The sequence below is a fragment of the Equus caballus genome, chromosome 6 (assembly GCF_041296265.1).
Source record: "Equus caballus isolate H_3958 breed thoroughbred chromosome 6, TB-T2T, whole genome shotgun sequence".
NCBI lineage: Eukaryota > Metazoa > Chordata > Mammalia > Perissodactyla > Equidae > Equus > Equus caballus.
The window spans coordinates 63644448-63670021 of record NC_091689.1 but is presented as its reverse complement, the minus strand read 5'-3'; the positions used below and the strand labels follow the sequence as shown (position 1 = coordinate 63670021).

General features: G+C 41.3%; 1 protein-coding gene and 1 long non-coding RNA gene across 5 annotated transcripts in view; one reads left to right on the top strand and one right to left on the bottom strand.

Moving 5' to 3' along the window:
- LOC106783284 (uncharacterized) overlaps window positions 1-14189 on the bottom strand; it is a 34166-nt gene extending 19977 nt beyond the window's left edge. The window contains exons 1-3 of one of the 2 annotated variants that reach the window (XR_002808681.2): window positions 14075-14189; window positions 8270-8328; window positions 5260-5514 (exon numbers count right to left, since the gene is read on the bottom strand). This is a non-coding gene — a long non-coding RNA (uncharacterized lncRNA). The remainder of the gene's footprint in view (window positions 1-5259; window positions 5515-8269; window positions 8329-14074) is intronic. The other variant, XR_011439719.1, reaches the window with a different exon arrangement.
- Window positions 1-25574, top strand: part of BCAT1 (branched chain amino acid transaminase 1) — a 118623-nt gene that overhangs the window by 19287 nt on the left and 73762 nt on the right. Inside the window, exons 1-2 of one of the 3 annotated variants that reach the window (XM_023643242.2) lie at window positions 17879-18429; window positions 19494-19565. In XM_023643242.2, coding sequence (XP_023499010.1) covers window positions 18229-18429; window positions 19494-19565 — 273 coding nt within the window. In that variant the 5' untranslated portion in view covers window positions 17879-18228. Of the gene's footprint in view, window positions 1-17878; window positions 18430-18470; window positions 19421-19493; window positions 19566-25574 lie in introns of those variants that run through there. The other 2 variants (XM_005610981.4, XM_005610980.4) reach the window with 2 other exon arrangements.

Genomic DNA, 25574 nt, shown 5'->3' with positions numbered 1-25574 from the left:
AGCCTCCAGAACTATGAGAAATAAATGTTTGTTGTTTATAAGCTGCCCCATCTATGGTACTTTGTTAGAGCAGCCAGAATGGACTAACGCAGTTTTTCCTTTTGTTTTCTGTTTTTCATGCTTTCCTTTGATGTGCACCTGGCAATCTGTAGAGTAACCACACACTATGTATTCTATTAGCAGAAAGTTACAGAAGCAAGGAAGGGGCATGGAGTGGCCTTAGAGAGGAACTTTACAGTTTATGAGGCTGTAACTAACAGAAGCTATTAAAACAAAATTTACCAAGGATACATCATAAATCTTCACTCCGTCTACAGCTATTTCTCTTACAACGTTTATCCTTCGGTTGCCTTAAGGTAGAGGGAATGCTAAATGTCTCGTTAAATACACAAAGATCTCCAAGGTATGTGATATCTCTCATGATCAAGAGAGCAAACCACTGAGAATGCATGTCAACTGGTATGTAAGACCTCTCAACACCACAAGCCCCACACTGCATGAAAGCTGACTTTCAGGAAAAGTACAGATCACATGCATTAAAGGCAGAATTCCAGGGCAATATTGGCTCTTGGCGTGTGGCTCCAGATTTAGAACAGTCTCATATTGAGAGTCATCCATCCTTGGGAACTGTCCATTAATGCTTACATATTTAAAGCATGTCGTGGGGAGAATGAGGGCTTTAGAGTGAAAATTAGTCTTCTCCCCCTGGTCTGCCATCTAGTCAGTGTTCATTCTGTAGACTGCAGAATTTCTACCATTCATCATTGGCTCCTTTTTTTGGGTTAGGTCCCAGAACACTGGAATACACTCCCAAAAGGGCTCCTCTCTTCCAGTTCCTCCTGCTCCAACCCATTCTATACACTGTTGGGAGAATGATATCATGTACAATTTCTCAACTAAAGTACCTTAAAAAGGTTTCCCATTGCCCATAGACTAAGTTATCAGCACACATGTTCCTTATAATCCTCACACTACCTCCCCAAATTATTTCTCACTAGTCTCCTTATATTTCCTCCAAATTCCTATGTCTAAACCTTACTTACTTTTTACTGCTCTCTGCTTTAAAAAGGTGTATAATGATGATAAATTGCAATTTAGACCTGTTGTAGGATATTTTATTTGATCAGAAATAATTAATTATCAAGTAGGGTCAAATTTGATTCTAATTATTCTGATGGTTTGAAGTAGCTGGAATGGCTATAGCATAAAATATGTAAATATGTGACACAAAACCTGTAAACATGAAACACACACATATGCTCACGCTTTTAAAACCACCTTTTTCTATGGCGGAAGATAGACTGGTAGGGAGAAATACAGTTCTCTACCTTTATACAATAGGTGATTGCATTATTGTTGTGTCATAATATCTACTTTTGTTTTATAAACTAATCAGACTCAAATGCACAAAGTGAACTGCTATTTAAAAGCCATCGGTGGCAAAATTTTTGCACATTAGAAACCCTATGATGTATGTGTTTTGTAGATTGAGACTGCCATATATTGGGCTTACTTATAGTGGGAAAAAGTGGGTGCCATCATCCTTACACATGTATGCTCCATCCTTATGGAGAAAGAGCTTCCAGACCAATTTTTAAAAGTAGAGAAAAAATTAACCAGACTTTCTGAGGAAGTGAGTTTTAACTCACCTGAGGGCTACACCACATCCAAACATTGAAGGAACCCCAGCAGAAAGTTGCTTGTCCTGCATGTTCCTCCAGGAATCTGAGAAAGGCGGCCAGTGGACCTCCTAGTAGCATGGTAGAAGTGTGGCCACATGGAGTGGTCAGTTTGCCAGAGGATTTATGGCACATCTCAGGTCAAACTCCTACTTCTCAGCTGGGCAACGGGGTTCTAAGGAATCCACTCCACAAGGTTCAGTTTATAGAGAGGTGAAGTGTCTATGGGTCCTTATTTCCCTCTAAAATTAGAAATAATTCAAGTTTCACAGATGCCAAATTTTCTCAAAAGACCTTCAGATTCAATATGAATCTTCACTGTCCTAAGTATAACTAGCACAGATTGGGAGCTCACTGGGTGCCAGCACAGGCTTTACGTGAATTCTCTCTTTTAATCCCCACGAAAACTAATTTATTAATAGCATTTCACAAATGGAAAATTTGAGGCATGGAGAGGTTAAGTAACCAGACTAAGCTTGCAAAGCTATCGAATCTGGCAATGTCCCTCCAGAGTCTGTGGGCTTCACCGCTGCGTTATAGCCTCTCCCTATATGCCTGAGAACCTTACGTTAGAACAAAGAAACAGCTGTGACACATTCTGTTCAGTAGTTTGCAAAACGCTCTAACTTACATCTTCCCCTTTTGCTTCTACGAGGACAGTAGCTGAGGATCACAGACACTGACGTGAGGTTTAGAGACGTTAGTGGTTGCCCAAGCTCATGTATCTACTAGATAACGGGGCTAGAGCTTGAAACAGAATCTTGTAATGAACTCAGAACTCGTGGCTTCATAAGATTCAGAAAAAGTTCCAAGGGGACTATGCAGAAACGTGTGGAAGTTAGGGGAGATAGGCAAAATATCCTGTAACTAGATCAGGGCAGTTTTAGTAAGTTTCGATACATCTATGACACAGAACCTGAATAAATGGCCACATTGAAAATCCGTTTTTGGTTCTTTTATGCCTAACACAATTGAGGTCATATAGATATCTGTTTTCTGCTCTCTTCCTCTCTCCCCGTGTGCGTGTGTGCAAGTAAAACATATCAGCTCATCTATAAATTATTTTTTTGGGGGGGGGGTGAGGAAGATTGGCCCTGAGCTAACATCTGTTGCCAATCCTCCTCTTTTTGCTGAGGAAAACTGGCAATGAGCTAATATCTGTGCCCATCTTTCTCTATTTTGTATGTGGGACACTGCCACAGCATTGCTTCATGAGCTGTATATAGGACGCACCCAAGATCGAAACACACGAACCCTGTGCTCCTGGAATCAGAACGTGTGAACTCAACCACTATGCCACTGGGCCAGCCCCTCATCTATCAATTTTTTAATTACCACAACAAGTTTAGTTAACATCCATCATATTGATTTTTAGTTTAACCAAAAACTTGATGGATTTATACACTCAATTTATTCAGATTTTCTTTTCTTTTTTTTGCTGAGGAAGATTCGCCCAGAATTAACATGTGTTGCCAATCTTCCTCTTTTTTCTTGAGGAAGATTCACCCAGAACTAACATCTGTGCCAGTCTTCCTCTATTTTGTATGTGGGTTACTGCCCCAGCTTGGCTGCTGAGGAGTAGTATAGGTCCACACCCGGGAACCAAACCCAGGCCACTGAAGCGGAGCATGCTGAACTTAACCACAAGGCCACAGGGCTGGTCCCAGAAAATATTTTCTGAGATTCACACATTTGCCTGGCTGTTTCCTAAGCACTGGAAATCTAAAAGAGAATGAAGTCACTGCCCAGACAGGAGGAGACTGCTATGTAAACAAGCAGGGCCATCATCAAGGGCCATAACAGCTCTAGGAAATGTCAGCTTAAACTAGCTTCTCCAGGCTGCAGAACTCACCCCCTGGGGGACAGGAAAACTTTCCAAGCAGTAGCAGAGAAGACAAGTATCAGGAGGCCGATCAATTTCCAGGTTCTCAACCCTTAACTGTTTCCCAAGCGTTGCCTGCAGGAAAACATCCCAGGAGGAAGCATCGTGCCTTTCTCTTTTCCCACCTCCCCTTTCACAATGGCCCTTCTCCCTCTTGACAAAAGAAAAGTTTTTCTTTCATTCACTTCAAATTGTCCAGCAAGCTGCTAAAACCACCAGGGCATAAAGAAATGGATAGTTCAGATTATTGTGTTAGTAAAACCTCCTCTCATTCAGTCACCGTCAACCCACTGTCAGGCTTCATGTCTTTGTCTTATTACTATTTCTCTCCCATTCAGGGTAGAGTATGGCATTCGAAAGGGGAAGTTTTGGTGTGCATTGCAATAGTCTGTATTCAGACTAGGTTAAATATGGAAGCAGCAAGAGCAAGGACAAATTTTGTTTAAAGACCTCATCACTTCCATACCCCAACTCTGGTCTATAAGTTGTCAGGGCCAGTGAGGAACATTAAAGACGGCAGGCCCTTATTTCATCCAGGTGACAGATACGTGGCATGGCTCTGTGCCTTCTCTCCTTATTAAAACTAGAGTATTTCAGGTTCATAAAAAGCATGCTGGACTGACAGATATACAAGGTGTGCCCTTGGCATTTTTACCAGAGAAAGCTTTGATGGACTCTCTCATCCCGTCCATCTCTCTGTTGCATGCGTACTTGGAACGATCTCACAGAGGAGGCAATGAGTGCCATGTTTACTTCTGAGAGAGAGTGGCATGTGTTAGAGAAAAAGGGACACACCAGAGAGAAGTAAGTATTTTATATTTTCTTGAACATATATCAACACTCACAAGAAAAGCATTTTCATTAACTTTTTCTGAAAGATTACTGTAATCCAAAATGCTTCGTTTTCCTTTGGTGCATATCTTATGTTCATTGTCAATCATCAACTACTTCTCATTTTTTCCTATTTACCATGTACTTATTAAAATTAGTTTCTCTTATTGGGGGTATGCTGTGGATTCTAAAGTAAATAATGTACTTAACAATCATGAATAAAACTTAATACATCTGCCTTGGCCACGGCCCACTGCCCTTTCTTTTTGCTGTTAATTTCCTCAAAATAGATTAACGAAAGCAGAGCAGCTACTTATGTACTGGTGTAAAACAAAATGTTCTCTAAAGCAAACCAGGATATAATACTCTGGATTTTAAAAAACAAATCTCATTTAATTAGGATTACTTTCTCCCTCTCAGAAGTTGATATGTGATTCTATTTCTGTAAAAAGCAAAGTTAGAAGCTTAATTGTTTCCAAACATGAAATGAAATTTCTAATCTTTCTATCTAGAATCTTCCGATGTCTGTTTCTCTTTCCATCTGTCATTCCTTTTTAGCGTACTTCAAGATGACCTAGAGACTTTCCACACTGCTTCTTGTGCATACCAAGGACAATGGAAGTGCAAATGAGGGAGAGGGGAAGGTTAGGAAGGGAGAGGTAAAGAGAGAATGCCGACAGGCAGCTCCAGAACATGCAGAACCCCACAGACTGAGCTCAGGAGTCAGCACTTTGAGCTGAGTAGTTTCAAAGTGGAGTGTGTGCACCTGGGATGTGCAACAGAGACCACCGAGGCGTCAGAGCATTGATTATATTTGTTTTCTCTAACATGAAGGAAAAAATGCAATCGTGCTTATATTGAACTCACATGGATTGACATGGGCACCCTCTGCCCAGTCTGTCAGATGGTCACACTATCACAACCGTTAAGCAGTGTCCTGAAGGGAGGAAGGGGTTGCTCCACTGTTCGGAGGGGTCACCTGTGCAGCCTCGCACTTCGCTCTCTTTCAGTTGGCTGTGATTGTGGCAATTTCTGTGAGGCTGGTTAAGGAGATATACAGATTATGTCAGCCACTGTTAATTGTCAATCCTTGTAGAAGGGACAACTGGCTTTAAAAGATTTCTGCAAACAAAACAAACAGAAACAAAAAATTAAAAGCATAAAACCAGAATAAAGAAAATATTAGTAATATAAAAACAACAAAATAACAAAAACAAGACAGATAATATTTTTCCAATTCTCATGACAAATTCTCTATTATTCATATTCTGAGATAAAAATATCAATGATTTAATCAGAACTGATAAGCAGTGGGCCACAAAATTTTGGTATCATCAAGAAGACTGTTGAAAAGGGAATTATGTCTACTGTCATTAATGATTGCTTGGCCCTTGTGTATACTGGGCCTTTAGCCAAGGATGGTACAAGAAAACAACCATAATTAGGAAGATATTTTAAAATGCTAATTATTTCATGTTTCTCTCATCTTTTTCTTATTTTTATGTATGACATTATATATTAGGTTATTTGCATAAATAACTAAGTAGACATACGTTAGGCTTCTGTGCTATTTGTGTTAACATCGCTATATAACCAACCACCCCAAAACTTTGTGGCTTAAAACAACAATGTATGATTTTCTCTCAAGTCTGTAGATTGTCTGGACTCAGCAGGGTTTTAACCCGGGGCTTCTCATGTGGTTTCAATCAGTCATCTAAAGGCTTGTCAGGGCTGGATATTCAAGATAGCCACTCACATGGCTGGCAGTTGATGCTGGATATTGACTAAGAGCTCATCTGGGACTGTTGACTAGTGACTCTGCACATGCCCTCTCCATGGGGTGTGGGTTTCTTAGAGCATTGTGGCTGGGTTGCAAGTGGAGGAGTCCCAAGAGCCTTCCAGAAGAAGGGTGCAGAAGATGCCAGGCCAGTTAAAGTACCTGTCTAGAGTTGGAACAGCATCACTTCTACATTTCTGCCATATTCTATTGCTGAAAACACTCACAGGGCCCACCCAGATTCAAATGGGTGGGGAAAATAAACTCCACCTTGTGATGGGAGTGAGCAGAAGAGCATGTGCAATGGAAGATAATGTTGTGGCCATCTTTGGAAAATACAATCTGCCACACATGCTAACATTTTTACTAATGGGGTATACAGTCATGAAATTTGGAGCCATTGGAATGAGTCAGAATTGTAGGTAAGATCACAGACCTTGTGGTCAAACTGACTTGACCGGCAGCTGTTTGATCTTGGGAAATTTAGCTAACATCTCTGAAAATGGATAAAATAGATTCTATGGTGGGGTGGCAGAGACTCTTGAGTATTAGATACGAAAATAGGTACCCAAAGTGCCCAGAATATCATAATTGGCTGGACCAGTAGCAGATATTATTATGGTTTTGTGTTGGGGAGTGAATGATTTAGAAAAAGATTTTCACAGAGAGCACTCTGATGACAGTATGGAAGCTGTATCAGATAAGGGAGGAGGTGGAAGATCCAGAAAGGAGCCGGGGGACCACCTGGGAGACTGCTGCCAGGAGAGAGAAGCAGCAATGAAGGAGAGAAGCAGGTGGGGAACAGAAATGTGCAGGCAGAAGTCTCAGTGTGACTTGGTGACTTATTAAATGGAAGGGAAAAACCTAGAGCATGCTTTTGTGATTGGCCTTTTGTAGACTATAAGTAAATGTTATTAAGGACCTGTGCCCATAAAATCATAAAGTCCTGATGAAAAGTTGTGTGAAAGTCACGTTTTGTAAATCAACTCACTTTACTGGTAAAAAAATTACTGTTCAAAGGAGAAAACATGACACTGAAGATGTCATGACCATTAAATTTAAAGTTAGTTAAAATTTAAAATTACAGTGGCCACTTTGGGTATCCTTTGAGCTTCCAAAACTTGTCTTTTTGTACACTAGATTTGAGAACCACAGACCAGACAGATTAATGTAATCTTAAATTTCTAAAGAATGAAGTGTGCCACTTTCTGGCACACCTGCTTAAAAATTATGGTTTTGGAAGCTGTAAATATTTACAAAGAACAGCAAAATCTTACTAAGCTTGTTTCATGTCCTGAGAGCTTGGCTTGGTAACCATCAGTTAGGGGTCCCAAAATATGGCAGGAGAGAAATGTTGGTTACACCCCATTTGTGGCCAGATATGGCTAGACAGAAATGTGGGCTGAACTCCATTTGTGGCTAGGGTCCTACCAACTGCTACCAGCCCTCAGGGGAATTACATTGGCTATTAGAAGGAACGTTCCAATTAGATAAGATCATTTAAGAAGTGTACTTAAAAGCAAAGGCTTCAAAATAGCCTTATTGAAATTTTCGTTGGAAAATCTAATGAAAAATTAAGATATGAGAGGTACCTAAAAGGAGAGACTATACAAAACTCTGTTAAGTTAATGCCTGTACAGACACCCCCATATCTACCTTCAAAAGAGGGCCCTATATGAGCCTCTCCGAGAGGTAATGAGACTCTGAAAAGTTTTCTGGTAAACTGCTAAATTATTCTCTTAAGCAGGCAAGGGGAAATTAAAATTAAAAATTAATGAAGTTGTTTAATACTGCCAGAAATACTTACTGTTTGTCCCGGCTGAAGCCTAACAAGATACTTGAAAGGATTTAGTAACTTATGATCAGAAATTTGGCCAAAATTGGAAGCTGATATTCAGAGGCAAAAGAAGCAAATTAGGGATGATGTAATTGGACAGGTAGCTCAACCTCTGATATCATTTAAGTTACAATGCAATTTCTGAGGAATTGAGAGAAACTGCCTTATCTTACAAATCTTTGCAAAACTGGAAATGCATCTCTAGAAACCATTCAAATTCCACCCATTGTCTTCCACCAATCCCCAAAACCTGCCTCATTTACCTCAAAAAGCTTGTAACCTCTCTGGGAACTGTTATCCAGATGTTCACCAATTCCTAAGACTGAAAGAAAAAAAATCAAAAAGAGGCAAATGGCTATAGAAGCACCATTGCCCCAAATCTAGCATCTTAAGTGTCTTCTCCACAAATATTAGTAGAAAAAAACTTTAGCCATCTAAATGGGTAACCTTAATTTATTCCACCTGCCAGAAACAAAATTTGGATCCAACTATTCTTTCATAACTAGTAAGCTTTGTATTACTGTACCTGATTCATAGCACCAATTTTAAAACAATAGCTATGGGATCTCTATGTATGTGTGTGTATATGTATATGTTATAAATATGTGATATTTTTGTACCTCTGGATGGTATAATTTCTAAAAGAGCTCTATTTAACTGGCTTAAAGTAAGTGCTTATGTAAATTACTTCTAAATATAATATAAACTAAGCCAAATGTTTTTCAGTTAACATGGTGTAAAACTTTTGCTCTACCTAGGTTAAGCAAAAAAAAAAAAAAACAAAAACAAATTCATGTTGTCTCTGTTAAAAAAATTTGAAAGCAAAAAAATTGATGGTTAACTTTGTCTAATGTCTCATGAAGGTGATCTAAACATAATTATTGGGAACAAGTGAACTAAATAGATGTAAGGAAGATTAAATGGTTTTTAGGTGAACTTTTTAACAATAATTGTGTTATGGTATATGTACTTAAAAATAGCTTTCACAATCCTTTCTGTAACTTAAAAACCTTATAGTTTTGCTAAATTAAGTTAAATGATAAAATTTTTTTTGAGTATCTAGACCATTTCCAGATAAGATAAAATATTAGACATCAATTACTAAAACATAGGTTTATCTATTTTTGACTTCTTATAACAGAAAACTAAAAAATGTTTGAGTCTATTAGTAAATATGTCTTTTACCACATTAAAAAAATTTTATGCTATGAGAAAATGCATGTTTTCAGTAAATGAAGATATAAGGAATGGATATGTTTTTGTTAAGAAAGTAAATTTGTCCTAAAGTAAAAGTGATTATAGGAAATAGGAAAGAACAAATTCCAGATGTAAAAAAATAAAGTTATAGAAGGTTTGCAGAAGAGGAACACTGAGAAAAGAGTTTCACGCATGGTCAAGTTGGCTAAGATTGAAATGAACTTAATAAGTAAGTGAGTTTTTGTATCAAAAGTAAGATGTGCAAAATTAGAATTTGGGGGGCTGGCCCAGAGGTGCAGGGGTTAAGTGCGCACGTTCCACTTCGGTGGCCTGGGGTTTGCCAGTTGGGATCCCAGGTGTGGACATGGCACCGCTTGTCAAGCCATGCTGTGGTAGGCATCCCACATATAAAGTAGAGGAAGATGGGCATGGATGTTAGCTCAGGGCCAGGCTTCCTCAGCAAAAAGAGGAGGATTGGCAGCAGATGTTAGCTCAGGGCTAATCTCCCTCAAAAAAAAAAATTAGAATTTGGTTTTCTCTCTCTTAAAGGACAGTTTTCTTGGACTTTTACTCTGTCCTTTTTTTTTTTTTTTTTTGAGGAAGATTAGCCCTGAGCTAACTACTGCCAATCCTCCTCTTTTTGCTGAGGAAGACTGGCCCTGAGCTAATATCCATGCCCATCTTCCTCTACTTTATACATGGGACGCCTACCACAGCATGGATTTTACTAAGCGGTGCCATGTTTGCACCTAGGACCTGAACTGATGAACCCCAGGCCTCCGAGAAGCAGAATGTGCACACTGAACTGCTGCACCACCAGGCGGCCCCCTTCTCTGTTCTTAATAAAGAGATTGTGGAAGGTTTTTTTTCTTTACCTTTGAGTAGTGTACCAAAAAGGCAGGGATTTTATGTTTTATCAAAGTAATTCCCTATGTTCAGAAAGCTGATGGGGCCAGCCTAGTGGTGTAGTGGTTAAGTTCATGTGCTCCATTTTGGTGGCCCAGGGTTCATGGGTTCAGATCCTGGGTGCAGACCTACACATCACTCATCAAGCCATACTGTGGTGGCATCCCACATAAAAAACAGAGGAAGATGGGCACAGATGTTAGCTCAGGAACAGTCTTCCTCACACACAAACAAAAAAGTTTTTTTTTAAAAAAAGCTGAGGCCTCTCTATTAAGAGTACTAAGGGGTTTGTGGGGGGTTTGTTTTTTCAACGGTTTAACTCTCTGTGTATGCTTTTAACATCTTCCATTGTCATTTTGGTTAAATGGATAACTAAGCATTGTTTCACAGTGGCTTATGACCCTATTTGATCAAGTGTTTTAAAACATTTTGATAGTTTTGACAAATTTCCTAAAATCAAATTCTAAATGAAGTCTTTTTGACCTGGAAATAACTGACATTTTCCAGAGGGCCCTAGAACACCTCACCTCAAGAAAATTTGTTCTCTTCCTATAAAAAGGGAAATATTAAACTAATTAGGCTTATTTGGTATGTAAAATCTCATGGGAAGCATTGTCAAATAAATGATGATAAACTTTCTTAGGTTCTATTGTGTGGGTCAATGTTATTAATATAAGTGTTCTAAAAATTATATAAAATTCTGATATGTCTTGGGATAATGTTATCAGTCATAATTCTAGTCACTATCTTAAAAATGTGTGTCATAAAAATAACCGTTTCTTTGTTAATTACATTATGATGTTAAGTCTTTTGTCATCTATAGATAGTTATTGTTTTACCCTGATGCTTTTGCAAAAATGTTCCATCTTCAGAGAGATTCATGGAAAGGATTCTGACACTTACTCTAGAATACACTTTTCTAATAAACTTTCAGATCATCAAACTGAACTGGGTAAGACATGACACAACTCTACCTGATTTTCTCCTCTCTTTCTTAGAAAGACAATATTCTTATCTACATCTCCCAATCTCTTACAAAATAGAAAAAATCTTTCTAACTCTTGGGTTTGTCATCAGAAGCCTCATCCTGTACATGAATCTAGAGAATTATGTAGGACATTTAATTAACAATCTCTCCACCATTTTCCCCCTAATTCCTTGTGCTAAGTGTCTAGAACTTCTTGCCTAACCAATCAAACCTCCAGAGATTTAAGAGGTAACATTTATAACTGTTGTAAATATCTCTTGTTTTACTTGGGTAAACACCTCTGGCAAGGTAGAGACAGCACTAGACAGAATCCAGGCACAAGCTGAATGGTTACAGGCAGTGCCTACTGACATCCTGTGGTTCTTGGATCTCTTTAGCTGACTGCCCCAGGCATTGCCTCCCAGTTTAGGTCTATTCTCCAATTTGGATACAGCATTTTGTTTGTTATTATAGGAATTCTCATTGTTATAAAACCTTGTCTCCTCTGCATAGCTCATGTTATAAAAACACCATTCAGATAATGGGCACTCAGCACTTTGAAATGATTACTAAGGCTTGTGAAACTTCATGGAACTGCAGAAGATGTTTACCCTGACATGAACTTGATGGTAGAAGCTTCCTCTGCTCTAGCAGTCTTGTTGCTCAAACGTGGCCTAAAGGCTCCTAAGAAAACTGCTTTCTTTCCTATGTGGGACACGACATACCAGGAATGAGCCTTCCTGGCAATGAGGGGCCAACAATGCTTTGATGGCGGATCAGCAATACTTTCCAGTGTTTGACAGTGATGCTTTCAGAGAAAGATCTTGATCAAAAGGGGAAAATGTGAAAGATGACATGAGTAGAGCCATAAAATAGAGCTAGAGCAGCCATTTCAGAGGAATTGCCTTGTTTTCTTTATCTTCCAAACTGGACTAAACCACCAACACTCCAGTAAGTCAATAAGGACAATAACATCCTGTTTGTAAGGACTGATGAGATTGGACTTTGCTGATGACTGAATTGCTAACCAATTACTGAAGGACAAGTCTAGCCTTTGGGCTGATGACTGAAACTCAAGTCAATCCATGAATTACACACCTAGCCTTGCCTTATCTAGTACCAATGAACTCTTCTTTAATACAATTTACCTCATCTTCCTCCCTTTTCTCCATAAAAACTCTGAGCCCCTCTCCTATAATCGGGACACTTTCTGGTTTCTACCAGAATTTGTGCTCCCCAGATGTAGTCCTTTGACCCCAAATAAATGTTTTGCCTCTTAAACTGGTTTCTGTTTTTGTAGGCTGACAGTTACTTGGGGTTGAATTGTGTCCCCCAAAAGATATGTTGAAGTCCCAAATCCCAGTCCCTGTGAATGTGATCTTATTTGGAAATAGGGTCTCTGCAGATGTAATCAAGTTAAAATGAGGTCAAACTGAATTAGGAGGAGCCCTTAATCCAATATGGCTGGTGTCTTTTGAGGAGGAAACAGATACACAAAGGGGGACACCTGTGATCTCCCTTTAGTGACTGAACTGCTTCTGGGGCAAGTCAAGACCCACCTGGGGTTACCAGAAGCTGGAAGAGGCAAGGAAGGAGTCTCCCCTCCCCACAGGTTTCAAAGGAAGCATAGCCTTGCCCACATCTAGCCTCCAGAACTGCCAGAGAATGTTTCTGTGGTTTGAAACCACCCAGTTTATGGTACTTTGTTACAGCAGTCCGAAGAAACTGATACAATAACTATCAACATACCGCAGAGAATTGCTCATTTTACTTGGTTGAAGGGGAACTGGCATTAAATAAGCCCAACTGAGGATTCTTTTGTCAAGATTTCTTTGTGGCTTTCCTTCCCAGAGTCATAACATGGGGATTCTCAGGGTAGGCAGGAGCTGTGCCTCATCCATCTTTATCTTCCTAAGGCCAACCAGAAAGCGTGTAAATAATAGGTGTGAAGTTTGTTTTATGAACCAAACTGAGCTTTGTATTTTACAGAGTTTACATTTAAAAAAAAAAACACTTGAAATGCCAAATGTTCATTTTTGAGGTCTCTCCTCATATATTATTGTTCTGATCATTAATACACCTAATCCAAGGGCTATATATAAGTGAAAAACAATCATGATTTTTTTAAAATTATGTAAACAGAAATATAATAATAGCTAACATTTATTAAGCAATTATGAGATGCTAAGTACTGCTGAGTGCTTTATACACAGCTTCATGTTGGATCTCATCACTGCCTTATTACCTACTCTGAGTTTTAAATGAGAGACTCCAAAGAAGTTAGTAATTTGCCAAAACTCATAGAATTGATAAGTGATCGAGCCAGGTACCAGCTCTCAACTATGAGCAAACATATGACGATGCCCAAACCTGCGCTACACCAGAGCCACACGCGGCTATTTAAATGTAAATGAAAATTAATTACGATTAAGCAAAATGAACAGTTCAGTTCCTTACACACGCTAACCACATTTCAAATGCTCAATAGCCACATGTGGCTTGGTGCAGACACAGACCATTTCCATCATCACAGAATGTTCTGTTGGAAAGCACTTAACAGTCATAATACATTGAAAGCCCATATGGTGGCTGGTTAAAGGAAGAGAAGGATGGGGGAAGGACGAGAACAAAGGAAAAGGAAAGAGAAAGACTCAGGCTGAGGGAGAGCCATTCGGTGGAGAAAGGAGCCTATATCTATGGATAGAGCGGGCTCTGGGGACTTTTTTAATCTATTATATTGTAAGCTTTGGTGGTTAAAATTCCAAAGTATATTAAATATATATTTTTACAAAAATCAGAGAGCTGCGATTGAACAGGTCGTTGTTAGTTCTCAGCTGTGTGCCTGGCAATGGGTGAGGGCAGATCGCCAAGTGAACAAAATAGGTACAATTTCCCATCATAAAAGTTAGAGCAATATTAACCAAATAATTAGAATAAAGCATGACGGTTACTTTGAAGTGGAAAGAATTCTATGGAAATAAACAGCAGAGGGACCCACCATAGCCTAGATAGGATCCAGGGTTGTCTCCCCGAGGAAGTGATGTGTAAACGGAGAAAGGATGGATGAGAGAGCCTGGCAATGGCGCGGAGGGTTTCAGGGGAGGGCCAGCTGTGAGAAGGCCTGACGTCACAAGGAAGGACTGCAATAAGTGAAATGTGTGGCTGGAGAGAGGGAGAGAAGCAAAAGGAGAGCTGGAGAGTCAGGGGGAGGGGCCAGAATATGGGATGGGTCGGGGAGCTTGCTAAAATCTTTTGTCATAAGGATGATGTAAAGCCTTCAAGATTTTTCAGCCAAGAAGAGAGGGGTTCAGATCTGCATTTCGAGACGATTTCTCTGGCTGCCATGCTAAGAATGGCTTAAAGGGAAGCAAGGCTGGAGGCAGAGAGGCTTCTGGAAAGCTCTTTACTACTTGGAGAGCTGTAGTATGACTGGAGAAATGGCGACTGTCAGGATATTTGCAGCTAGAATGGACAGACATTGGTGATCATGCGGTTGTGTCTGAAGGACCACCCTTCTGTTTCTAGCTAGGCAACTGCATAGAGGAGGGGTCAGCAACCTGCATATCCACTCTGTGCTGTTTTTGTAAATACAGTCTTATGGGAACACGGCCATGCTCATTCTTTTACATAGTATCTACGGCTGCTTTTGTGATACAGTGTCAGATCTGAGTAGTTGCAGCAGAGAACACACGGCCCTCAAAGCCTAAAATATTTACACTCTGGCCCTTTAAGAAAATGTTTGCCAACTAGGATAAATGATCATTATCTACATTTATTGAGAGATTAAGACTTACCAGGCAAGATTCTAAGTAATTTACATTTGTTACATAGGTTATTATAACCTATCCCAATTGGCAAACATGAAGTGTTGCTGTTGTCCCATTTTGCAGATGAGAAAGCTGAGGCACAGATATGACCTTCTCATTCACACCCGTAGCTTCAGTTACCATCTGTGTGCTAGTAACTCATCAAATGTTTATTTCTAATCCAGAGCTCTCATTTTAGCTTCAGATAGGCATATCTCTAACAGCCAGTTTCAGAAGCACCTCGAGACTCAATGTGTCACAAACTAGATGCCTGCTTGTCCCCTCAAACCACATCATTTTTCAGTGTTCTATTTTTCTTGGTGAATATCACCAACCAGAGGAGCAAGCCAGAATACAAGGAGTCCTCTTTGGCACCTGTCTCTTCCTTATTCCTTCTCATATCCTATCATCTAAAGATTGCAGCAATCTGGCCGCTTCTCTCCATCTGTATCACCTACCACCCGCCAAGTCCGACTTATTAATGGGGTCATCTCATACGTGGATTCTGTAATAAATCCTCATAAATCCATTCCTTTCTACCCGGGCCCTTCTCCAGTCTCCAAACTGCAGCAGAGTGCCCTTCCATCCTGTCACCCCTCCACCCTCATTCCCTACCTAATCCTTTCAAATGTTTTTCCTGTTCTTAGGATTCCATGGGCCTTTTCACTGTGTTTTTACATTGTTTCATTTTTTTTTAAAGATTTTATTTTTCCTTTTTCTCCCAAAGCCCCCCAGTACATAGATGTGTATTTTTAGTTGTGGGTCCTTCTAGTTGTGGCATGTGGGATGCTGCCTCAGCATGGCTTGAAGAGCGGTGCCATGTCCACGCCCAGGATTCAAACTGGTGAAACCCTGGGCCGCTGAAGCAGAGGGCTCGAACTTAACCACCTGGCCACGGGCCGGCCCCCTGTTTTTGAATTATTTTACAGATAAATGATAGATATGCAGAATAATTCTTGTCTGTAGACAGGTAAATAAATTCTGAAGATCAGGATTCAGTTCTCTCCCGTACTGTGGAAGAAGCCAGTTTTATGTCCATTTGCAAATTCATTGCACTATTCCTGACCCAGAAATGTGTCTGTTCTTTGAACCAGTTTTAACATTTGCCTGGTAACTTCCTTAAATGAGTTAAATAAACTCTACAATACAAGTTCATTTTATATCCATAGGACAGCCATGCTTTTACTTTTTGGGGGAAGCTTATCCTTTAACTCTCTCTTTAAGACACTACATCGTTGGCTGGTTGCCCACCCTCACAGTCTCACCCTGGCCCCAGCTCTCTCCTCTTGTCTCTTCTCCAGCCCCTGGCTCTCTTTTAGTCCCCTGTAAGCACCACATTCCTTCCCTTCTCAGAGATGTCCTCTGACCCTGGAACTCACTTTCATCCTGGATGTTCTTCATCCCTTCCTCCTTTAGCAAATTTTTTTATCCTCCAGATCTCTGCTCAAGGATCTCTTGCTGGAAAGCCCTTCCAGGCCTTTCTGAGTTAGTTACATGCCATTACTAGAGGCTCTTAAAGCACACGGAGCACTTGTTACATTGCAATTTTACATTTGTAGGATTAATTAACACTTTTTAACACAAGTAACATTTTTCTATCTGGCTGGAGGCAATGCAGGATAATAGGATGGAGGTATGCTGACATTGCATCTCCAGCATGTAGCCCAGCCCAGTGCCTTCACAAATGTCACATACAGAATAATACATAATAAATAGTTTAGATAGATATTTGACTATAAGCACTTACTGCTCAGGAGAGAAGTGAACTGAAAAAAATAAATATTTGGGTGTCTTCAGCATATAGGTGCAGCCATGAAAATGTACAGGAAGCAAAACCATTGGGTTGAGCAAAACAAACTATTAGGAATCTTGTTTAGGTAGAATAATTGGACAGACGTCAAATTATAGTCACTTGAAGGGGGTGGAAATAGAAGCAGTTAATACAGATGGCATTTTCACACAGTTTGGCTCTGAAAGAGAGGAAAGGAGCAGGTGACACTGTGGTCATTCTTTAATAACACCATTCTTGTATTATATATGCTTTCTTGACTGAAAAGGGAGGATTTACCGGTAACGTTTAAAATAGCAAGAAAACTGGAGTTGTGAGAGGCTACTTTTAAAACCATAAAAGGTTTGTATGACTGTCTGGTGTAGACAGCCTTTCGAACAGAAAGTTTCTAATTCTTCAACTAAGGGTTTCTAATTCTTAACTTTGGGCAAGGGTCTCAAACTCAAACTAGCACCTCTAGAGTTTACTTAGTCTGTCTTTTTTTTTTCTTCAATTTTACAATTTGATTTTAAATTTCTTTAAAAAGAGTCTGAGTTGCCAGCGACACTGGCCTCTCTTTGATGGCCTGTGACACGTCTGGACTGTATGTCTGGAGATTTAGGACTCCACCCCAGTATAAGAGGCTTTTCTATGCCTTGTATGCAGGGGAGGGAGGAAGTGAGAAGTGAATGTTGTTTTCTGAGTTGATAAGATTAGAGCTATATTGTCTTTAGGGCCGTATGAAATCAAGGCTAAAACCAGACCAGATTTAACCGCTCTTATCCAGCATAAACCGCCCTTCCCCTTTTCCAAGATCCAGCCAGCCCAAGTATCCTCTTCCTATTAACTTGAAAGCGGAGAAGGCTCATATTTAGGCTGACATTGCCCCGGGAGATCACGCCAGCAGAGACAATAGCTCTTCCAATCTTCCTTTTCCCTTCCTAACCTGGGTAGTAGTTCAAACGTCCCCTTCCCAGCGCTCTTTCTAAATATTGCTATCACAGGCCTACATCATAAAACTGTCGAAAGAGTTCCATTGGGAGATCTTGATGGTCTGTTTTTGCCTGAAAATGATGAATGGCTGCGTCTAAGTGCCATCGAGGTCTTTGAGCAGAAATAGCTCTCAGGGAATGTGAGCCTGGTAGCCCCTCAATACCCAGAGTTACAAATCCGACTTGGGGAGATGGCGCAAAGAAATCTAAAACCCAGACTCGCGATCTTCCCCTTCAGTTTGCACGTGGGGGTCGGTGGCAGACAAGAGCCCATGAAGCACTGCCAATCCCGGCTGCAAACTGTCCGCGGGCAGAAACTGCCGTTTGTCGGTTTGTCGGCGGAAGATCTACCCTAATGTAAATTGATTTCCCCGAGGTTGCTTTCGCTAACCCGGAGGGGCGTTTCCGGGCCCAGGGGTTGTTTGCTAAATAAGGATGCTCGCGAAGTGCCTGCGCTGGGAAAGGCGCTCGCTCGTGGCGCGCACTCTCGTGCCCCAGCCCGAGCCTGGCTGGCACGACTAGGGCTTTGATTTTCCCGACTGAAGAACGAGAGGGCCCAGACAGGGTGGAGGCTCCTCCCCCAGAGATGCTGGAGGGGCTACGTGGTTCCCTGCGCCTGGCCCTGGCGCGGGGCCCCGGGCGGTGGCAGCCCGCGCCGCCGCGTCCGTGCCGCCTGCATTCGGGTCCAGCCGTGCGCTGCGTGCCGCCGCCGCTCTCCGCAGCCCCGCGCTCCCGGAGCCTCCCCATGGCCAGCCCGCCCCGCGCCGCCGCGGCCCTCGCCCGCCAGGTACCTCGCCCCCGGGGGTCTGCGGAAGGGGGGGACGGATTGGACCCCAGGTCTCCGAAGCCCTTTGCTGCCGTTTCCTGCACCGTCGTGCTTCGCCCCGCACCGCCGTTCCGTCTCCAGCGAGGCGTCCCCTCTTCCCCTAGCCCTGCCCGAAATCTAGAGTCCCATCCTGCGAACCTCGCCTCGGAGAGGCCCCTGCCGGCCAGGTCTAACGCCCCGCGGGGGACCCGCTCCGGAGCGCGGCGCGGACAGCCATGGGGAGCGGGAGGGTCGCCATGGACGCTGCTTTGGGGGAGGAGGCGAGAGCGGAATTTCTGGGCTCCAGAACCGACGGCCACATCCCGCGTGTCTTCGCCACCCCAAAATATTTTGACCGCAGCATTCTGCCTCTTTGGATCCCTTTCTTCCCTTTCTCTCGTAGCTATTTAGCGGATTAGGCTTTTTTGGTTTTGGGTTTTTTCTTTTTAATCTTTGCACCTTTTTCCAATTCGCCCCGCATCCGTTGTGTCCTCAAGTATCTTTTAAATTATCCCCTAATTCCATGAGGTTTTGTCCTTAATGTGTGAGGTTTGGTGCCCACGCGCCTGCGTCGGAGGACCCTGCCCGTGGAGAAAATGGTTCACTCTCGTCCTCATCCCTTTTCCAGGCTTGCTATTGTGCGCCAGTGATTGACAAGACCACGAGGCTGAGCGCGCCCAGGAGATTTTTCTATAAACGGTTTAAAATCCTAGTCGAGACTATTTACTCGGGACGTAAGGGAGACAATTACTTTCTTGTTCTTTGCTGGTGAGCCCCGGCTCGGTAGGGCGAACCCGGAATTTAACCAGTCTGCCCTAAGCCGGCGGTGGAGGACAAAAACGGCCGCGACCTCAGGCAGGGTAGAAAGTGAAGGGCAGCGCTCCCAGGACGCTCTCTCTGGGCGCTCGCGCCTGGGGCTTGATCCTCCTTTTCCTGTTCGCCTGCGGACGGGAGCGGAGCAGAGGCTGTAATGGTGAGTCATATTGATTCCTCCAGGCCCCGGTTACTCACCTGGTTTTACTTAATGGATTTACTTCTTTTTTAAGGACTGCAATAATGGATGCTCCGCGGAATGCACCGGAGAAACAGGATCAAAAGAGGTGGTGGGGACTTTTAAGGTAAGTTATTTGCCAGAGGTTAAATGAAACAACAGTTCAACCTAATAAATCTATTTCTTGTTGAGATTTGGGGCAATTTTCTCTGGTTTATACAGTAGTTTAGATATGCTGCCACGCATTTTAAATTTCACTCTTAGGGGGAAAAAATCATTTGGGGAACAGTCGTAGATTGATCACATCTAAAATTAACTGGCAGTTAATTGCTTATTTTGTTTCATGAATCATAAATTTTTCTTGGAGAATAATCAACTTGTGAATATTCACCTAGAGGTTTATCTGATTGTATAATAAGTATAACCCTTCGCTGTCCTTGTGGAAAGTTAAACTGATGATTTTTCTTTTTAAGCAGCACCTAACATTTCAAAGTAACAGTGTTGTATTTCCTTTTCTGTCTAAATTATGAGATTTATGTAATAAATAATCCCATACTTCACAGAGGAATAGTGAGGAGCAAATGAGAAAGAATCTTCTAAATGTATTTTGAAAATCGTAAAAATACAAACATAAAGTGTTTTGTTATTTTCTCTGTACGTCATTCTCTCCACCTCTCTCCCCACCCCAACCATGGAGGTTTTTGCTTCTCCTCTTTCTGCCTCCTTCTCCTTTCCTGCTGCCAGTTTCAGTCACCGTGAATTGTCATCCATTGCACAGAGTGTCCTAATGATCTCACAGCCTGGCGGGGTTCAGAGAGGGAGTGAAACTTGACTCGTCAATTTCACACCTCCCCAGCTCTTACTATGTGCCCGGGACTGTGCCACGAATTGGGAATTCCAAGATAAATTGAGGAAAAGGTGTCTGCTCTCAGGATTTTTTAAAAACCAGAATATAACAGAATAGAGTAATTTCCTCACTAAAATAAGGTTGTGAATTTTATTTGTCCATAATATTCCTGGTCCTTTAAAGATATCTTCTGTAGCCCTAGAGCTGATCTACTCTGTTCTGCTAGTCTATGAAGACTAAGCTCTAATGAATTTTGAGGATTAATATTGAGATATGGGTCCTAGAAAAAATGAGATAAAAGGGACTCCTACTTGGGGTCATTTTATACAGTAGGTACCTTCTACTCGGGGTCATTTTATACAGTAGGTACCTTCCTCAAAGGATATAGATAAACACAATTTTCCCTAAAGACCTTTCTACTTTTATACATAAAGAAGAATTTTTGCAAAGTGAAGAATGAATTCATAATGTAAATAATCTCTTTATTAATTTAGATTTCTACATATTAGGTGTTAAAGGGGAGGTATATTGACATTCCACACTCACGCATTTACATAGCAAAACATGCGTAGTAATGGTGGTGGTATTTAGAGGGCATATGTGATGCAGCAAATGAAAACAAATTGGTAATTTGTGAGAGAAAAGTGTTGGGTTTTATAGGACTATCTTTACTTTGACATATTTTTCTATCTCCTTGATTTACCCCATTTATAACTTTTAAACTGCCTTTTGGGTCTCTCTTGGATGGTTTTCATATTGCCTCTCCTCCCCCATTTTGACGTGGTCGTTTTTAAGTGAGGATGCAGTTTTCCCACAGGGATCAGCAATGAGATGCCTTATTACTGGAGAATCCTATGGAATCTTTGTGTGAACGCCAGTATCTTTGTTTCAAAGAGGTCAGCTATCTATTTCTTCCAATTCCCCCTGTTTTATAGATCTCCACAGAACGTGACACTCCAAATCTGTAATTCTCCTCTTCCTACCTCCCCATTAGATTTTAAGAGTGTCACTAAAAGATAATGAATGTAGCGGCAAAGGCTTTCCAAATAGAGTAAGAAAAATGTGCTCATTGTAGAACAAAGTTATGCAGCTTCTGATACAGTCGCAGTGCAGAGATAGTCTTTGAAAGTGTAAGTACTGAGGCCAGTGCAGTCAAGTATAGATGCACCATTGAGTGGTGAGCAGAAGCTGAATGGAGGCTGACACCGTCCTCAGATGCTCTCAACCGACTTGTACTAGCCTGCTATGGGCTTTCCCATTTCAAACCAAATGGTTAACCCAACTATGCAATTTGAGTTAGGAAATTCTGGTTTTTCATATGCCCTGTTTCTGTCAGTATTTCTTGTCATTTCACAAGCCAGTCATTGTGGCCTTCCGAATTCTTCCACAAGCATTTGGTATGAACCATCCTGACTTTGAAGTCATCAGAGAGCATGGAGCATTGGCAAGAGATTAATTACGCAGGAGAAAGTATCATTTTACAAATACTGTTATTTTTAGCCATCTTTGGAAAGGAAATGTAGAAAAAGAAAATAATTTCTATAGAACACTGATAAAAATTATTTATAAAATTTGTTTCTTTTATGCCAATGACTTTTTTCTCTCAGACTTACATTTCGTGTCTACTCAAAACCAGTCACACACCTTCAGTTAACATTGTTTGTTTACTTTTGAACTTCGTTCACCTGTATCACCCTAATTGTTTAGATTTAGTATACTTAGGTAATTTCTCTTTGAGCTCAGGTTAAAAGCTGGTATTTTGAGTTTCCAGAATTGCAGACATTTTTTCAAATAAAGGAAATTAGAGTTCTTGATGAAATTCGGAAGCTGCCCAATTGTGCATTACTGTAAACAACTGTGTATAGGGCAATCCTTAAGTACAAATTAGAAAGTTAGAAGGTTACTATTCATATCATTAAGAAATCATGTGTCAGGGCCGGCCCATGGTCGAGTGGTCAAGTTCTCGTGCTCTGCTTCAGTGGCCCAGGATTTTGCCGGCACTGCTCATCAGGCCATGCTGAGGGGACGTCCCACATGCCACAACCAGAAGGACCCACAACTAAAAAAAATATGCAACTATGTAGTGGGGGGATTTGTGGAGGAAAAAAAAAAGGATTAGCCTTTAAAAAAAAGAAAAGAAAAGAAATCACATGTCTTATAAAAGGATATAGTAGTTTACTGAAATAGGGCTAATACCTGGTAATTTAATAACTTATACTCAATTTCTAGTAACTTAACTAGTATTAACATGTTATAATTACAAAGGCACTAAGTCGAGCATAAAAACACCTTATTCTATATCTCTGCTTTGCCATTACTAACTTGACCTCTCAGGGCCAGGGTGTCACTATGGATGGTCCTAGAAGTATTTTAAGGAGAGAGTCCAGAAAGGTAAAAATGATATATTGGGCCATAATCATTCTTAAAGTTGATTCTTTAAGGGTTTGTAATAAAAACAACAACAAAAACGTTTTTATGAAATATAGTAAATATAAATGTTTTTTTATAAAAACTGTAGCAGTCTATTATGTTGAGATAACCATAACCATGGTGATCAATCCAAATTTAGTGAAGTTTAGAACAGAATTAACCAGACATATTTGATATGTATATATAATCCTTACTGCGCTAAACGAGAGTTAAGTCAACATAATAAAGAGAAATGACTTCCGTTCCCAATGGTTCAAGTCAATTAAAAGGATTTTTTAGAGCCAAACCAAGCGTTTTGGAGGATTAGCTGTCTAGATAGAAGGGTTCTATGAGCAGTGAGTAAAGCAGGTGCGAGGCAGTTTGAAAAGCTGAGACTACCACCAGGTTTCTGGGTCAGAACTACAGTTCCACACTTACTGCTGGAGGAAGAAATAAGGGAGTTTGGATAAACTGGAGGCACTGCATGTCCACTGTGACAGGTGGAGGAAATGACAGGAGGCCCAAGAGGGGAGGGTGGGAAGTTTTAGTCCTTCCATCCCTCCTTCCTTGTTAGACAAAAGCATGTAAAGAAGAATGCCTGAGGGCTGGTAAGTGTTCGGGGTCACGTGTACCCAAAATACAGCCCTACCTGTGTTCCTTGTTAACAGAACCCTGATTTTGTTTGCAATTCTCTGACTAGCCCTGGGTGACAAACTTGCATTCCCAGCCTCCCTTGCAGCGAGAGAGATCAATGTGACACATTTCTAACCAAGAAGGCATAAGGGAATTTTTGGGAGAATTTTGCTTTTGTGTTCAAGGGAACAGATGTGGCTAGTATGGTCCTTTTCCTCCTCTTTCTTTGGACCTTGATTAGGTCATTAAAGCTGAAGCTACAGCTATAGCAGCCTTCTTTTCACTGTGAGGAGAGGGTCAAGAACATCACAGAGCCTTGACACTATGGGATGCTGCCAGGCTTGGCTCCTCCCCACTTGCGGTGGGAGAAAACCAACTCCTCTTTGTTTTTTACTTACTTGCAGCTGAATGCATTGCTAAACGATAAGTAAAAGCTATAAGTAAAAGGTTTATGCAGAACCTTAGTGAGAGGTGGAATTGAAAAAGGAGGTTAGTGCCATACTTGGGCTTCTTGATTTTTGGGTTACAATATTTGGACTTGAATCTGTAGCCATTTAGCTGTCCATGGGCGTTGAAGGGCATGATCAAGCATGTGATTATGTTCATGAGGGATTATGAGGAAGAGACACTAGATATTTGCTACCGAGAGGGTAGGAGAAATTGAGGAATCAGATTTATTAAAGAAATACTTATAAGCACAAGTGTCTCAATTCAGTGATTGACACGGGAAACTGAGGGTTGGGAGAATGTTGTGAGAATGATAAATGGCCTCAAAGATAATAAAGATGCAAAGAAAATATAAGAAAAATGCACAATGAATTTGTAGCAGAGGTCATCTCTGGCAAGCGGGAATGTGGTTGCCAGGGTTGTAGTTGGAAATTTTTTCCTTTTCCTTTTGCTTTTCTTCTTTACAGCAGCATTTTAAAAATAAGAATTAAGAAGTAAAGAAGTAGAGAGTAATATAAGGGGCCGGCCCGGTGGTGCAGCAGTTAAGTGCACATGTTCCGCTTTGGTGGCCCAGGGTTCACCTGTTCGGATCCTGGATGCGGACATGGCACCGCTTGGCACGCCATGCTGTGGTAGGCATCCCACATATAAAGTAGAGGGAGATGGGCATAGATGTTAGCTCAGGGCCAGTCTTCCTCAGCAAAAAGAGGAGGATTGGCAGCAGTTAGCTCAGGGCTAATCTTCCTCAAAATAAAGAAAATAATATGAATATCAGAAATAGGACCCCAATTTTAAAGGAAGTGTTGTGTGTTCCATTTTAGATATGTTCAGTTTGGGATAACCAAGGTCATACGATTGCAAAAGAGTACGTGGATTTTAGTAAGAATTCAAAATTCACGAGACTTGTATCTCTTTTTTTTTTAAGATTTTATTTTTTCCTTTTTCTCCCCAAAGCCCCCCCGGTACATAGTTGTGTATTCTTCTAGTTGTGGCATGTGGGACGCTGCCTCAGCGTGGTCTGATGAGCAGTGCCATGTCCGCGCCCAGGATTCGAACTAACGAAACACTGGGCCGCCTGCAGCGGAGCGCGCGAACTTAACCACTCGGCCACGTGGCCAGCCCCCGAGACTTGTATCTCTTGTCAGTGGTTCTCAGCCCTTCCTCTGTATGGACCCCCACTCTTGAGTGTCTTTTTCATTGATCTTAGGTAGGGCATGGGCAGTGGTATTTTTCTAAAAAAACACAATCTTCCCAGGTAAATCAGCTCAGCAGCCAATGTTGGGAAGCATTGCTCTTCAAGGTGAGGAAATCTTCAAGGGAGATGGTGTGGTATGGCTCTCATCCCTGAGGGCACAGTTAGAATCACTTGGGTAACTTAAAACAAAGCAAAACAACCAACCAACCCCCTCACCTCATCTCTCCAAGATTCTGATTCAGTTCCGGAATGGGGTCCAGTTGAGGGTGGTTAAAAACCTCCGCAGTTGAATCCACTGTGCAGCCAAGGGTGGGAGTCACTGATGCAGAGGGGGAAGTGTGGAGGCTCAAGGAGAAAGCTCCATATGACCCAGAGTCTCTTATTTTACCACCAGTGACACTATCCTTCTCCCCTTTCTCCTTTCTCCTTCATTCTTTTAAAACAGCGAGAAATGAAAGGAAGTTAGCCATGGTTCTGGCATTATTCTTCATGGCTCCTTCAGATTGCGTGGAATAGAGAGAGAAGCTGGGATTACTTTAATTGCCAGCAGCACTTATGGTGAAGATTCCTGGGGAAATAAGAAAGATGGTACAATCTCGGTTGTA